This window comes from Plectrocnemia conspersa, unplaced genomic scaffold, assembly GCF_051122295.1.
Source record: "Plectrocnemia conspersa isolate PC_06_02 unplaced genomic scaffold, ASM5112229v1 ptg000011l, whole genome shotgun sequence".
Classification (NCBI taxonomy): domain Eukaryota; kingdom Metazoa; phylum Arthropoda; class Insecta; order Trichoptera; family Polycentropodidae; genus Plectrocnemia; species Plectrocnemia conspersa.
Genome location: NW_028277175.1, coordinates 15,452,781 through 15,470,310, shown reverse-complemented (window position 1 = coordinate 15,470,310; position 17,530 = coordinate 15,452,781). Strand labels below are relative to the sequence as shown.

At 30.3% G+C, this 17,530-nt stretch overlaps 1 protein-coding gene across 7 annotated transcripts in view; it reads left to right on the top strand.

Moving 5' to 3' along the window:
- Positions 1–17,530, top strand: part of Nhe2 (Na[+]/H[+] hydrogen exchanger 2) — a 104,541-nt gene that overhangs the window by 73,531 nt on the left and 13,480 nt on the right. For all 7 annotated transcript variants that reach the window (XM_088197289.1, XM_088197293.1, XM_088197294.1 and 4 more), the window contains 2 exons: positions 17,060–17,277; positions 17,363–17,446. In XM_088197289.1, coding sequence (XP_088053415.1) covers positions 17,060–17,277; positions 17,363–17,446 — 302 coding nt within the window. The remainder of the gene's footprint in view (positions 1–17,059; positions 17,278–17,362; positions 17,447–17,530) is intronic.

Sequence of the window (17,530 nt, the reverse complement as noted above, 5' to 3'; positions counted from 1 at the left end):
AAACCTTGGCCATAATAATGGGGCACCCCTTAAAATGATGTGTAGCTCTTTACAAGTGCATTGTCATACCGAAATATTTTAGCGGGTAGTTTTGCTGCACAATAGAATTTGTCGTTTTTAATTGCTCACTTGAGTTTAAAAAAATATGCAGGTCAATCTGCTTAAGTTCAGTTGCGTGATTTCGTCTTTTAATTGTCGTTATAATTATTTTTATTTAATAATTTATTTTTTATATTATATAAACATGCTTTCCGTATATCTCTAGTATTTATTCAAAATAGACAAAAAATAAGAACTTTTTTCTAGTATTTATAAGTAAAGCATACATTTTTTTTAATTTTGTGCTACATAATTTTGTCATCTAACTTATCAGTATTTATATTTGTCTGCATTTCACACAAAAGTAAATAAGTGTGATATTGATTCTTCTTGATACAATTATTGATACAGTTCACCTTATATGGACTCGTTCTAAAGATTTAATTTCAGTTTTGTATAATATGTATATGTCATTACCCTCGAAAATATCAGCATCATTTTAATTGTATTATTTTTTTAATAATGTAAATCACACGTGACAATTTGTTTGGGCATGTTATTTATTGCACCCGCATGAATGTTGTAAAATTTTCCGCTGTTTTGTTCGTGCGGTACTTGCTCCACCAATTAACATTATGTATATTCATATATATAAAATTATGAAAATTAAGGTTGCTACTCGTGTTTGACGTTGTGAATTATTTATGGTTTGTTTGCATAAATGGCGCTCGCGCTTAACAAAACACAGAATTTCGACAGATAAGAGGAACGTCTCGGTTAAACTCCGGAGCTTTGACGAGTGTTTAATGTATTTTTAGTATTTTTTTCTCTTTGCTTATTTATTAAAGTGCGTAGATACGTTTTGTCGTGTTTAAACATGATTTTAACCAAATTTAAAAATAACGCCTTCAATATTTAATAATGGTTTTATTTTTTAATTAAAATAATAAAATTCCCACAGTAGTTAGGCAACCATATTTTTTTAAATATACAAAAAACGCTCATATGGATTTAGGTTGGTGATTATATAATTAAATCCAAACCGCTAATCCTTTAGACGAAAACCAACCCCTAATTTCTAGTTAATATGACTATAAGAATAATCTTTATGGCTTAAAAATAACTGTGTAACTCTTTGTGGTTTCAGAAATATTAACCTTTTTCATTTATATACATTTATTAACCTTTTTCTAAGCCGTGTGCTTCCATTAATTTATAAAATATTTAACTATTTGTCTTCAACAATTGCGTATTTAGTGAAATAAGTATTTTATCAAAGTAAGTTAAATTTTATGTTTTATTATTTTTATTGAAAAACAATGAATTTAGCAGAATTTTATAAAGTAAAGTCACAGCCTTTAAAATTCAATTTTAATTCCAATTTAATTTAATGCCTGCACTATACTCTCTGAAAGTTGTCCGAACCGAAGTTACAACTGAAGTCGGCCGAGACCTACGACTTCGAGTAAGCGACTACACTATCGCAAATTTCATATGCCGTCCAGACGGTGGCCGTGAACGACGTCCGCACGGCGGCTGCTGTCACGTGTAGCTGGCATATTTGCGCGCGATCGAAAAATGTGCCAAATAATTGCAATTTTTAAATTGTCATATTATTAAAATTACACTATTGATAATTATAAAAGTTTGTGTGAGCACTCACTAATACAATATCAGTTAAAACTTTTCGGTCGTAATTATTCAATTTACGCAAAATCTTTGTCTGCTTTTTCAAAATGCCATAAGGCATAAAAATGATACTTCAGAATACGAACACCACATCTGTGACTATCCTAGAATTTGTGGTTATCGATTCTAAATAAGAATTCGTTATGGTGTGACATTTATATAAACCGATCTAGGAAAATACTTAAAACTATTCGAAACGATTTTTTTCAACAAAATCAAGTACCACTAATTATTTAATTTTATATGAAAAAAAATATAATAACGATATCTGTTAGAAGAATATACTATCAAAAATATAATTAATCCCTTTTGGTGCCCTAAAATATTCAAAGATGTCAGTAAGAGTCTGTTGAAGTCACCGATAAGCACGTGGTATTATAACTTTACCACGTGACCACGATGCAGCGCTCGACATGCGTGTTGACGATAGGACGCCTACGCACATACTGAAATTGAACCGAGTTACTCGTTCTGTCTCAGTTTGCGAAAAACCATATTATTATCTCTCTCACTCTCGTCACTTAACACGCGAGAGAGCGAAAGGGGAAGTATCTCACCGATCGCGCTCGAAAGAGCAGCTCCGACTTTGGTCCGTTTGCCGACAATGTTCAGAAGTGCTCGAAGCTGGCCAAGTCGACTGAATTACTCCTACTTTACCTCCCGTTCTCGGTAGCCTCGGATAACTTCCGAGAGATTTTAGAGCGGGCAGAACCTAACTCGACCGAAGTAACCCACTATATTCTCCGTCCTTGGCCAACCTTGGCCAACTTCCAGAGAGTGTAGTGCAGGCTTAAAAATCGGCTAAAATTTTTAAAAATTTACTAAAAGTTTATTTGAAGAAAATTTTAATTCACTGAACGAATAATTAACGTCGTTTGCTTCTTATAAGACGAATCTGAAGTCGCATCAGCAATAATAGCAAAATATTTTGCCTTCTTAACTTCTTCAATAATCGCGTTTTTAATAAACAAACCCCAAATATTAATAAACTCATTTTGTATTATCGTTGAAAGATAAATGAACCTGCAGCTTGAACTTTTGAAACATGCTCTGCTAATATTATATCATATTTACTTAACAGTTCAACTAATCCAATAAAATTATCGTTTTGTGGACTTCTAATATGCGTATCAGATCCAAAACCACTAGCACTCTTTGAGAGAGAAAATATATTATATCATGATAGTGCTCCAGCATCTTTTTCCAATGTTTTGTCCGGACATTAATCACATTTAGAAGCAAATTATTTTAATTTGTCCATAAAACATAATTATTTTTGTGTATGAGAATTTATTTTTTAATATATTGAATTACCAAAATGAGACCATGGACAGCTGCCCATCTTGCACCCCCTTGATGGATTGTGTATGTGGATTCTTAATGTATATCCATCCCAATCTTTCTCGTGCTTTCGTCGAATAAGCATTGGCACACAAACTCTTACTGACCACGCCGACAAAGATTCAATAAACACACTTCCTATCTATAACTTGCGTGGATATACACGTAAATTTATGAATACGTGTATACTTTAAAAGACGCCACATATCGTCGCAACTAACCCAGTTAAAGGCATTATTGGTTATGGAAGAGAAGATAAACTTAACGTGTTTAACGATAAAAATCACAATAACAACCTGCCCGTTTTCGATGTATTGCTGTAATATCAAATAACACAATCAACTGTAAATACACACAAACGATCGTAAAAATTTACGTTGCGTTTGTTTGAAAAGGCACTTTATTTGTTTATGCAGTGAGACCACTGTAAATCAAGCACGTATAAAAACGAATCCTTGATAACAAAAAAAAATTGAATATATAATATGTACATTTAAGAGAATGATAAAAAATGGTTGTAGTTGCCAAGATAAATAACTTTTATCAAAACTATCAATTGATAGACATACGTCAGAATTTAAGTGTAAAAATATAAGAAGCTACTTTACTGCCTTATTTGATATTTGTCGCAATTAATGCTTATTTATAAAAATTATAAAAATGTTGAAGCAATATCACAAAAGTCCATTCTTTATAGTTGTTTCTTCTCATTCTTTTTTATTCATTCAAATTTGTTGTACATATTATAAATCCAAGATATATTAATCTAAGAGGAATAAAAATATTAATTAGAAGCTGGTGTTTAATCACATAATCGGTCTTTACTTAATGAATTTTGGGTATTTTAAATATCGATTGTTCCATTGTCTTTAAATTATTGTTAATTTTCCAAAAAGTTATACATTTTTGAAAATATAATAAAAACGCAGTGTAGTGTGGAAACCACATATAGCACTCGTTTGTGAGGGGTCTTATTCTTGAAACTCGCGTTAAAATCTGTGACCAAAAATAATTACTCATTATGAAAAAGCCCTCGTTATGACTAGAACTAAAGGTTTCCCCCATAAATAGCTCGCAATTGAATGAATATTGCATTGTTACAAAACGGTCACGGGAAACAATATATCATCGGAAGACTAATTCCCATTACGCAATTCGACCATGGATATATCCATCAAACAAATGTCATTTTATAAAGGCGTATACTTATTTCGTTGTTCTAAGAAGCGAGTGCAACGATTGGCTGGATGATCGTCAGCAAGCTTTGTAGCCCTGGATACTTAAGTCTGGACTCCAATGAGGAGAGGGTAGTCAATTAGCAGACTACGGCAAACACTCGAAGAAACCAACAGACACCCGCCCGCCCGCGGATAAAATATTGTCATAAACGCTCACATCTTGGAAGGACTTCATCATGCAAGCACCGTAACAGAGAGTGATCAACCTGTCACTGCCACTCCACCTACAAGACCTCTGAGGATCTTCCACCGACAACATCTCTGCGCCAGGTTCTCCACCACTGTTCGGCGAAAACATTTCGCCTATAATAGTCTGTCGCAATATGTAATATAATATAATAAAATTTTCACTAGTGATTATTTTTTTTAAAATCGTGAAACCTCAGATATAAACTAGCACTAGTTTTATTGTATATGATCTGCTTTTATCTATATAATGTTTTTGTATATTATGTAGTTTTTTCGTATACCAATTATACACACATGTCTTACTTCGTAACTCGTCGTAATTATTATTTTATTACTACATTCACGTAATCACATCTTTATCAAATCCGGTTATTTTATTCAATTACCTATATATGTATTCCAATGCGTTCTATTATCAGGACGAAAGAACTACAATATGGTTTCACATTATTGTTAATTTATATACTGTGTACAATTATAGTACATTGCATTATCATGCTACAAATTTAAAGCTTAGATTTTGTCAAACAATTCGATAAATGAAATTTGCTTGAACAATAAATAAAAAAGTAAGGAATTGTGAATTTTAAAAAATGATTAAAAAAAATAAGGCGACGATAAAAATAATTAATAGTGTTTCTTATGTAAAAATTATGAAATTGGTTGAATACAGCTGATTTGCCTTAAATTACAAAGTACAAAGAATGGTGCGAAGACTTTGGAAATACCAGCTAAACGAAGTCCTACTTTTCGGGAAGAAAAGAAAAAGTTTCACAAAGAATGGAAAGAAAAGTATTTGATGTTGCCGTCTGCGTGATTTGTAAAATTTTAATCTATCATATAAAATCATATTCTATGGAACGGCATTATAAAATTCATGAAGATGAAGTTGAAAAACAATGACTAACTACGAACTTTCGCCAAAAACTAGTTGAAATATTTAAGAATGAACTTTGTTCACAATAAAAAGTATTGAGTGCATATCTCACATAAAATGACGAGCTATATCTTGCATCTCTCAAAGTTAATTAATTAATTGGAATGCATTGAAAACCTTTCACAGAAGGTGAATTTATAAAATCTGTTGTGTTGGGAGTTGCTTCCCAAAATACAGAATTTCGTAATATGGCGATTAGTAATAATACAATTCAATGAAATAAATCAGTTTATATGACTTGAAATAAGTAAATCTATTAATAAGAGCCCATTTTGTAGTTTGTGTTTGGACGAAAGTAATGATGTTACAAAAACCAACTAAATTTTAGTATTTGTTGAAAAAAGTGATTTACTGAAAAATTTCTGTGACAGACTTCATTGCTAAACAATTAATATTTATAATGCTATTAAATAAAATGGATCTGCGATTATGAAGAGCAAAAGAAAGGGAGTTTTTAAATTTGTTTAACGAAGACTGTGAAAATGAAATTTTTCGTATGTATTGTATGCATCAAGAAGTGCTAGTTAGCAAAGCTGTAATTAAATATATGGAAGATGTGGAATTAACAGTAAAAGAGCAGTAAATTGTCAAACTTGCTTAAATCCATATGTGAAATCAACAACGAAAAACATAATATATTCTTCAATCACAACCACATCAGACGACTAAATTTCGATAGTAGTGCTCAACGTCATGTTATATCCATTTTGGACGTCAACCATAAAGATTTAAGTGAAAAGCTTAAAAATTATTATTTTATTTCTAAAGGATTTTTTGCTACGTATTAGTTCAATAAATAAACAACTACAATAAAGTAACTTAACAATAATAGAAATCGTGTTCTTCATAGATAAATTAAAATATACAGTGAGAAGCCTTTACATCATATTTCAGTTAAAATCGATTACCCCTAGTGATTTCTGATGAAATTTGTAAGAAATTTTATTTATTAAGTGCCACTATCTTTATTAAAAGATTATGTTCGATACTAATTTAAAACACCTTATATTAGTTATATTAAATTAGATTTATGTATTTCGAAATGTACAATGTATGTTTATTCCACTTACACGTGCTCATTATTTAGCGCTTTTCGTTCGTAGAAAGGCAACCATAATAGTTGTATTTAAAAACTTTAAAGTACAATTAATTTGGCACACGTCAGCTCGCTTTATAATTTACGCTTGACTGATCGAATTTGGTTTTAATATTTTTTGAATACTCATTTTCAATTCTGTAGTTACTTATCTTCTCCGAGAAATATTCAATTAAAAATTATAATATTGTAATACTGTATCATGGAACATAAACACTTATTTAATACACGTCACATAGTTACATATTTCATTCATGTAGATAGTATTTTCATACTCTCAACTACACTTAATCACGCGCCTAACCCTCTTTTACGATATTAACTTATTGGCTTTCTCGAAATTGTGACGCAGAGGGCAAACGAGAAAATCGAGTCCTGGCAAAATTCAAAATGGGTAATTTTTCAATTATAGTAATCAAGTTTTATGGTCGACCTTTATACGCGGTTTAATTTGAGAATCAAACTCTATAACACTGGAATTTGTTACCACAAGTATCCTGCCCTAAAGTTGTTCCTTTGACGTCGTTTCCTAAATAAAACTTTGAAATCGATCTATCCAATATGCACTGGATATGACCTATTTTTTTAATTATCCCTTAAAGCTGTGCCTTTTACTTTCGCCATTTGTCTAAATCTCGTTTGTAAGATTTATGCATGACAAATCTCTGAAAGTGATTAATGATCTGGAGCGAAATTGCGTTCGTAGGATATTAAACTCATTCTACTACGTTAACTGGTTTACGATTTGCTATATTTATATTTAACATTTCATTCAACGCGCACGCATGTTATGTATAATATCTTACCTTCGAAAAATTTTCGTTCGTGAAAATTCTTTGAGTTTGTGTACATTATCGTTCTAAAATTACTCAGTGATGCATTAGTATTCATTCCCACGTGCAAAATTGCAAAATCAGAAGTATAGAATAAACAAAATGCAATTTTAATTTCTTTTATATATTGCATGTATTGTGTGTGTTTTATTACTCATGTTTAAATCTATTCCTAAATATTTATACATTGATTTTTTTATCAACACATGACGTGTGAGTATTTTTATACAAAAATCATAACTTCAATGCATTGATATAATACGATTAATATTAAAAAAAAACAGCAAGTAAATAGATATGTGTGCACATGAAAAAATTAAATCATAAAGCTATATCTGATTTGAAAGTCATATGAAAGAAATCCACAATCCTAATTATTTTGTTAAAAAGTCGGATTGGAATCCTATCGACGAATCCATAAATATGCTTTTTTGTATCGTATTTGTTAATAGTTCATGTGGAAAGTATTTATTTATTTTTAGAGACATATTTTACTAAACTGAAATTATTTTTAATAATTAAAGTAATTTATAAAATTATAAATTAATAAAATGTTAAAAGTTTTTTATGAAATAATAAGTTATTACATTATTTATTTTTAACTTAAATACATTACTTGAAAAAACTAATGACAGTCATCTTTGTGTTGAAAATATTGCGTATTGTAATTGGAAAATTCATTATTTAAATATATTTTATATTATGATTTAGCTATAGATTTATAAATTTAACACTGGATATATCGTATCGATTATATGCTGCGCTATTGCCTTCCCCTAAGAGGCTACAAAATATCAGATTAACCATTATCCTAACTCTTGTAGTTGCGGCTTCTTCATAATATCTCATTTCTCCGGCCAAACCAGTATGATAGCATTAATAATAATTAGTAAACTTAACTCAGATATATCATACCTTATGTACGTCTCTTTGCGGTAAACTATTATTAATAGGCTATATCTCAGCTTTATTGGAGCATACCTGTATTATCTAGATTAATCAATTAAGTAGCTGCCTCACACATAACCCTCAGTTTAGTTTATAGACACGCTTTATTCATAAAGCATCTTCTTAATTGAAGTATAAACTCGTCTACTCTTTGATGTCATCCATAAAACGCAAAAATGTTAATAAAGCAGCAAAAAACTCCAATGTTTTAATTACCTTTGAGCGGTATAAAAAATAATTGCGCTTTTTTAAGACTCAACGAAGAGAAATAAATATAAATAAGTTACAAGGTTGCAGAAAAATCATGTCTAAATATATTTTTAAAAACTTGCTTAGGTCGATGTTCAATATTTAATACAATAAAAATACATAGAATTGAAGCTGCAAAGGAGCACGTGACATCAAAGATAATGGCCCATTATAGGCGCTAACAAGTTAGGGACCTTGTCAAAGGCCACTTTGCTGCATAGACGTGTCACCTGTTATGGGTCAATTGAGGTTAACGATTAAAATTAGATTGTATAGTTCGAAAGCTGTGAAAAAACAATAAGCTTGACATATTTTATAAATTAGTTTTTTTTTAGTTAAATATAATTATTAATTCAAAAGCTTATCATTAACATTTAAATAACGTTTACATCTATTTTTTTCGTCGTGTATTAGACCGTTTTATAATTTCTATGGTGTTAAAAGTATATTATTATTATATAAAATGTAAATTTACTCATTATATTTCTAGGCACGTTATAACATTTCAGTTTGAGAATTACAAACCGCGCTTATAACAATATGGCGCATATTAAAATATATTTATTTTAAGCTCTTATTATTTTATGGTATAATATACGATATGAATTATTAATTCTATAGACACAAATTAGAAACATTAAAATAAAGTCTAATTTAAGCTATCACAAAAGCATTGAAAAAGACTTATTTCAAAAATAAATAAATTACAAAAAAATATATAATTTCTTTGTAATCTCATTTTTAGGGTACAATGCCGATTTAGGGGTTCGAATTGCCCTTTCTCCGTAAAATAGCCACTGTTTTTTTTTTAATCTGATTTCAGAGAAATGGCTGTATCATTAGTTCTTCCGCAAAATTTTCTGATTCTCGTTCTTCTGTAGAATCAGACAATTTATGTAGAACCCAAAAACCTTCTTATCAGTTCTTGTCAATATTTTTTAACTTCCTTTGGGTAGTTGGATATGTTTTAGAATCAACTCGTATAACTATTTCATCCCCCAAGTTGTGTGGTCCACTTCAAGGCTTATCCATTAAATCAAAAATACTAGATTTTATTTTTTAAATTATCTCAGGCATTGTTGGACAATATTTTGCCATAAAATTCACAAATATTTTTTGTAGCAACTGTTACATATCTTTTCATATGCAATTCATATAATATGTAGCTCCGTAGAAATAGTATAATATCCCATTATTCCTAAATCAGGTAAAAGTCTTTAAACAAAAATCAACTAAGGCACAATACAAAAACTTGGAAATATGTGTTTAACAATCAGAGATTAATTTTCATAAACTGTATGTTGAAAAAACAACATTACTTCTGGGTACCACTATTATATATTTTTTAGATATATTACGATATCTCAACGAAAGCTAGATGTTTACAAATTGTCAGATTAAAAAAGGACTGGTTTATTGGGCTTTTTCACATCGTATTTTATCACTGTTTATTTTTGTTACTCAATTTACTAGATAAAATATTTCCTACTATCAATGTGTAATGTTTTTTTTGTAAATATCATATATGTATAATACTACATAGTAGTTACATAGGAAATGAAAATTTCTAGCAATTGACCACAAACAATAAACTTGTTATTTTTTCACAGTATTGTTCCTATGAATTTATACGACACAAAATGACATTTTTTTACTATATAATTATTTTAAATTACCATTAATAACCCATCTAAGTACAGCAATTAAAAACGGTTATAAAAATTTACAATAAAAAAATAAAATTTTATTGTACATATATCTCTTGTGTAATATTAAGTAATTATCGATAAATAATATTTTTGTGGTCTTACTTAATTTTTACCACTATTCGCAACAACGCGAAAAATCGATTGTGTGTTTTTATGATATCGCATGAATCATAAGTTTTCCGAGAAAATGTATGAAAATATACGAGGGTGATTCAGATAACCCAAAATAATTGAGAAAATGAGGTATCATTTTTTAGTGTTTAATTGTAGTAATACACATGATGAATATTACAACTGTTTATAGCAGTAGGCATATAATTATTACCTTATTAAGGCACTGATGATTATTCATTCAGATAAAATTCGTTTAATAATATCTGACTTATAAATATTAAATATAATATGAAATGAAATGTAAGTATAAAATCTTTAGAACTTGGCTTTTAATACTACAAAGGTTTGCTTGAAACATCGTTTGATAGGGTTAATAATAATTTCACAAAATCGGATTTACCCGGTTGCTTTTATGCATTGTGATTCTTCCGTATATTGAAAAATTCTTGTGAAAAAGCATATTCCCATATTTCAATGAAGGGATTAAAGTGGGTCAACGGTTTTTCAACACATCAGTGTGTACGGGAGCGTGTCGAACATCGGATAGGATTTTAAAATTAAATTATGGAGTATTGGAAGAACACTGATCGACGAAATGTGTTTGATAAGAGTGATTTTCAATTATCCTAACACAAACAAAATATCTATTCATGTGAATACTTTAGACCGTTTCGAATCTCATGAATAATTCCATTTTTTCTGTTATATGATACAGTGTGTATTTTCTTAGTCTATGATTTTTAATAGAGCAAATTATATACAACGTAGATATTTTTAATTTATATGTTAGTGAGTTTATGCACATAATTTTCCTATTGAAACTATAGCGATGGTTCTTGTTATTGTGAATTGTATTTTATAATTCTTACTTGTTATCAGAATGATTAGTCTATAACGAAATACATATCAATTTCATTCTTTTCTCGCGTTTATAACACCAAGAACGCTTGACCGCAAATATCGTCTCGCAAAGATCACCTGAATATTTATTTGCTTCTGAAACGTAATACATATTCTTAATTGGTGATTCATTTCGTCTCAATTAAGACATTAATATCACATAATATTTTAAATCGCGCCATTATTTGGCAACGTCAATCGTATTTTTGGCTAATGTATCTATTACGGCTTAAAGCTTAAACATATATGTATAACCTGAAAGGTATTACTGCTACTGAAACAATTTCAAAATTAATCATTATTGAATAACATCAATCATCGCTTTTGTCCAAACAAATCATAGAACGTCCAAGTTGTTTTTTTTTTAGAGACTCGCGAACCAAACCGCCTGATTGATTGGCCAATGGTCTATAAGGCGCAGGGTCGATCCAAGATCGACCCGAAGGGGAAAACGTAAACTAAAATGGCATTTAAATTGCAAATTTATTAGTTGAAATATTGAAAATTATAAATAAATAAGCACCCCCTCAGAATAGCCTGAATTAACTAGTAAAAGAATATGAAACAGTCAAAGTAAAAATAAAAAAACATATATATATATATATATATTTGCTCTTCATCGATTATTATACCAAAGTACCTTATTTTATCCTTTCGTGTTATACTCTCAATATTATTTATTAAATTGAAAACTAAATTTCTTGTACTATAAAATTAATTTATAGTCTGATCGTTGCTTTATAATAAACATCTTTTTGATATGTGAGGGCTTACGTATCGCGCCTTTTCTTACACGCATCTCTATTGCAGACGTTTTGACCACCGATGTTGGGGTCACGTCTTAGGCGTAATTTTGACCTTATCTCACCCGCTGCAGACTTTTCAGCTGCATCGTCTTTAATTCGATCTTGCATTTTTTTAAAAACGAGAGATTTTGACACATGAAAAAAATATATGTAATATCAATATTATTACAGTATATATTAAAAATATTTTTTATGCTTTTATTTACAACCATTTGGGTTAATATTCATGCATGTAAATTATATTATAGTTACGAAGAATTTAAAGCATTTATTAAAACATATCAAATTCCTTTATAAGATATTATTAATAATAATAATAAAATATTTAAAGCATGTTTAATTAATAGTGACGTTCCATCACATGAAATTTTCAATACTACTGATTTAAAATATTGCTTTTATTTAACCGTTGCGGCGAACGAATCATTGGCAAAGATCTATTACCATTTTTTAAGTTATTGATCCTTACATTCTTAATTTTTTGTTGAGAAAGTCGAAACGAAATGTTTGCTTTTTATTATTACTAAGTCCATAATGAAACTTATGCTACCAAACAATGTTTTTTTATAATATTAATCGTAAATCCCTGTCCCTTCTCTTACTACCTGCTCTGAATACAGCTGTGAATTTACCGAATTTAAAATTACTACATGTTTTCAAAATTGCAGCGGTTGTTTACCATTCATAAATAATTGTATAAATTCAATTTTTAATAATAAAAAAACATTTAATGAGAATTCTCGAGAAATTAAAAATCATAATTTTATATTTTACGCTAGATTATTAAGTGCTTATATTAAATATTTTTATAACAATATTACGAGTGAAAATCGAATAAGGTACATCTAAACCGAATTTTGACCAATAGGAGAGCGCAAAAAACAATTATCACTTCTCAGAAGTCAAAAATCCACGTCAAAAGCAATAAAATCGTGCCGTCGCCGTCGCAGTGGGAACGCTCGTTACCGAGCGTTCCCACTGCGACGGCGCCGACACGATTTTATTGCTTTTGACGTGAATTTTTGCCTTCTGAGAAGTGATAATTGTTTTTGCGATCTCCTATTGACCAAAATTCGGTTTAAATATACTTTGATCAGCCCTCTTATATAATAAGTTCATAGTAATATCGGTAAGGATAGCTATCATATTTTTAAAACATAGTGTAATGTTGCAATGCAGACAATCTATTGAGCAATATGTAAGATGCGATATGTCTCTACTTATTCTTCCGCTTATTTTCCCCTGAGAGATGAATTAGCTTAATTTGTATTATGGACTTGACCTAATAAAACTTCTAAAACTTTAATTAGAAAATGAACGTATTTTTGTAAAATATATGAATCAGTAGAATTTCTTGCACTGAACTCATTTATCACAACTTCTTAAAAAATGAACTATAGACAATTTATAAATACTAGTAAATGTTTTAAATACTGAAATATTTTCTAGATCCCTGGCAGAAACTCTATGGGCCGTTGTTAAGAAGCCCTTGTTCATGTGAAGTTTTCCCAAAGGCAGAATTGTAGTTAACTGTGTCAACTGCCTATTTGAAATCGATAAATATTGCTGTTGTATATTAACCTAAATCAATGCAGTTCTGAATTGTGATATCCAAAATAATAAAGAGACGTCTCTGCTTTTGTGGCAGTTTAATAATGAATAATGTCAATCACAATTTTGATTCAAACGTCTGTTTTCTTTTATTTTCCGAGATTTGCGAATAAGGCCGCTTGATTGATTAGTCAATGATCGAAGGTGGTCTGATTGCTTTTTTGTCTGTTTATTCGCTTTTTGACCTTTCCGTGCGAAGGCGACCGCTGCTGGTATCGATCTACGCGATTTCGGAACCTCTTTTATTATAGTCGAGTAGATTACCACTCGGCAACCCTCAACCTCGTCGCCCGCCTCCTCTTTTTCAACCTTCGCGACGGCCCGTTTGTCTGAACGTAATTGAAAATTTAGGTTTTCGACGAAGCGAAAGAAGGATATTCTAAAAATATTCATATTTAAATTGATGGGTGCAAACAAAGACAAAGTATACCACTTTACTATTTTCAAAGAATTAATATAATACATGATTTGAGCATATTTTTTTTTTAATTGTGATACTTTTTCATTGGCAGGCGATAATGGTGTTAGTGCCAAAGGGGTTAACGATCAATGTTGGGGAGAATTTATATGCGAAAAATGTAGAACAATATTTTAGCATATTAAACCATTTTTATGTTTCATACATCAAGACGCACGAAAAGATCGGAATATAAAAGGTCAAGAATATTATTATTTTCATTGAGACTGAGATTTATATTACCGTTTATTTTTTTACAGAAATTCGTTAATTTTAACATCTTTCTCGATGTCGTACATTTTTAAGATAACAAAGTTCTTTGTCTTCGAATTCCATCAAAATATTATCGCCTTTTCCCTTGCCTTTTCTTATGTTATAGATATTTAGATTAACATAAACTCAAGTAAAAATTTATCTGTTACAAATCAAAAATTGTAACGGATAAATTTGATTTTCTAGTAGCTCGGTTCAATTTCAGTATGCGCGTAGGCGTCCTATGGTTAACACGCATGTCGAGCGCTGCATCGTGGTCACATGGTCAAGTTATAATACCACATGCTTATCGGGGACTTCAACAGACTCTTACTGACATCTTTGAATATTTTAGGGCACCAAAAGGGATTAATTATATTTTTGATAGTATATTCTTCTAACAGATATCGTTTTTATATTTTTTTTCATATAAAATTAAATATTTAAAAAATAATTAGGGGTACTTGAAAAAATCGTTTCGAATATACTTATGTATTTTCCTAGATCGGTTTACATAAATATCACACCATAACGAATTCTTGTTTAGAATCGATGGCGACAAATTCTAGGATAGTCACAGATGTGTTGTTTGTATTCTGAAGTATCATTTTTATGCCTTATGGCATTTTGCAAAAGCCGACAAAGAGTTTGCGTAAATTGAATATTTACAACCGAAAAGTTTTCACTGATATTGTATTGGTGAGTGCCCACACAAACTTTTATAATTATCAATGGTGTAATTTTAATAATATGACAATTTAAAAATTGCGATTATTTGGCACATTTTTCGATCACGCGCAAATATGCCGGCTGTACGTGGCAGAAGCCGCCGGCCGGACGTCATTCACGCCCGCTGTCCGGACGACATATGAAATTTGCGAGTGTGGCAGCCTACTCGAAGTCGTAGGTCTCGGCCGACTTCAGTTGTAACTTCGGTTTGGACAACTTCTAGAGAGTGTAGTGCAGGCATAACCTAAACGAATTAACCAAAATCAACTTGACCTTATGAATGTTTGAGAACTGTGGGGATCTTATTATTGTTAATAACTGTGACGAAAAATGATCATTCCTCAACAATTTAGAGAAACTAGACAATATAGTGTAAAGGATGGGGTCACACATAGGCACTCGTTAGTGGGGGATCTTATTCTCATTCTTGAAGTCACGTTAATGACTTTGACCAAAAATGATCATCAAGTCAATCGTTTCACTCGCTTCCTAGAACAACGAAATAAATATACGCCTTTAAAAAGTGACATTTTCTTAATGAATATCATCGAAGTTGAATTATGTAACGGGAATATTGTAGCCTTATGGTGTTATTTGTTTTCCAGTGATATATTGTTGACCGTTTCGTAACAAATAAATATTCATTCAATGCACCGGAGAATCATTGCGTGTTATTTATGGAGGAACCCTTTAGTTCTAGTCGTAACTAGAAGGCGAGCTTCAAGAATAAGACCCTCAACAAACGAGGGCTTATCTGTGTGGTCCCCACAGTATAATGAATTAATTATCACATATGGATTTAAGATAAGGATTACATTAAAAAATATTATTCCCTAAAAATCTCAAAAATGCGTATTATTTATCTTGGTCAAGATGTAATGTTTCATTATTACCTAAATTTTTAAATACTTTTTATAAACATCCATATAAAATCTATGCTCAGCATATAAATTAATACTTCATTTAAATTCTAGAAATAGTACTATATTTTTTTTTAGATTATATATGATATTAATAATAAAGAATAAATACATTTTACATATATTATTTTATTTGTATTATAAAAAAGTCGATTTCAATATATTATGATAACCCAGTTATAACACGATTAAATTTAGCTACAATTTTTCTTATTATTTATTTAATGCCTCAGATACGTGTTTGTGTCTCACTTTTATTTGGCACAAATGTGCCACCCTGGCCATCACTTTTTGACGTTCTTTCAGTTTATGCTGCAAAAAAGAAACTTTGTCTGAAGCACATATTGTACGTTAAAAATTCTGTTAAAGTATATATGTATGTAAATACATATAAACAAATTATACTTTCAAAAGAAATTATTTGGATTTTTTTATAAAAAAAATAATGATAATCGTGTTAATTTTAATTAGCTTTTTGTATCTTTATATTTATATTATTTTATTATTTTTTGACTTGTTTCTTTCTATTTATTATTTTAATTATATATTTTTTTGTGTATTAAAATAATACAATGTATTGTTTTCGACCTTCGGGACGCATTGGCGTAACATGTTAGGTCACGATGGTCTTAATTTAATTAAAATAAATAAATAAGTACCAATAGTCCAAGTGTACCATAATAAGTATGAATTTGATACGATTCGATACTGCTGCAATATGGATGATGGTTCTCATACATTTTCAATACTGAAAAGTACTTGTACACACAATACAACTTCCTGTTTGATTCGTCTTTGTGTTAAAAGCGCTCTTCATAAATATAGCTCGCAAAACCTTCGAGTCGAGGGTTGGAATCTCTTACTCTCGCGGTCTCATCTCAATGGGTACTTCATCGTATCAAACGAGAGACATGCTTTTCTTTGCATTGCATAAAGCTACATTCATATTCGAGAATTGTCTCACGTCAAACGCATAATTATCACGAAGTTTTCTTCTTTTAGAATCACTTTCTGCGGCATCACCATGAAGAATTACGTGGAGGCAAACATATCGCACAAATCGCACACTACCGTAAAATACGCCATGAAAATGTTGTCTAGCTCGTCGGAAACCATCATCTTTATGTTTTTGGGAGTTTCAACCGTAAACAAAGACCATGATTGGAACACTTGGTTCGTCGTCTTGACGATACTCTTCTGTTCAGTGTTCAGAATCATAGGTGTGAAAAATAATTACATTAATTATAAACATGCATCAAGTATCTTAATATTTTAACAGTCTAACTAATATATTTTTTATTTCAGGAGTTATAATTTTCACCGCTCTAGCTAATAGATTCAGACTGCACAAGCTGCGAAAGGTCGAAAAGTTCGTAATGTCATACGGAGGTCAGTTTAATATTTAATATGTTTGTGATATATTTTATACATTTATAACGGCACTTGGCAGAGTTCCAACGAATTCTTTGAAGA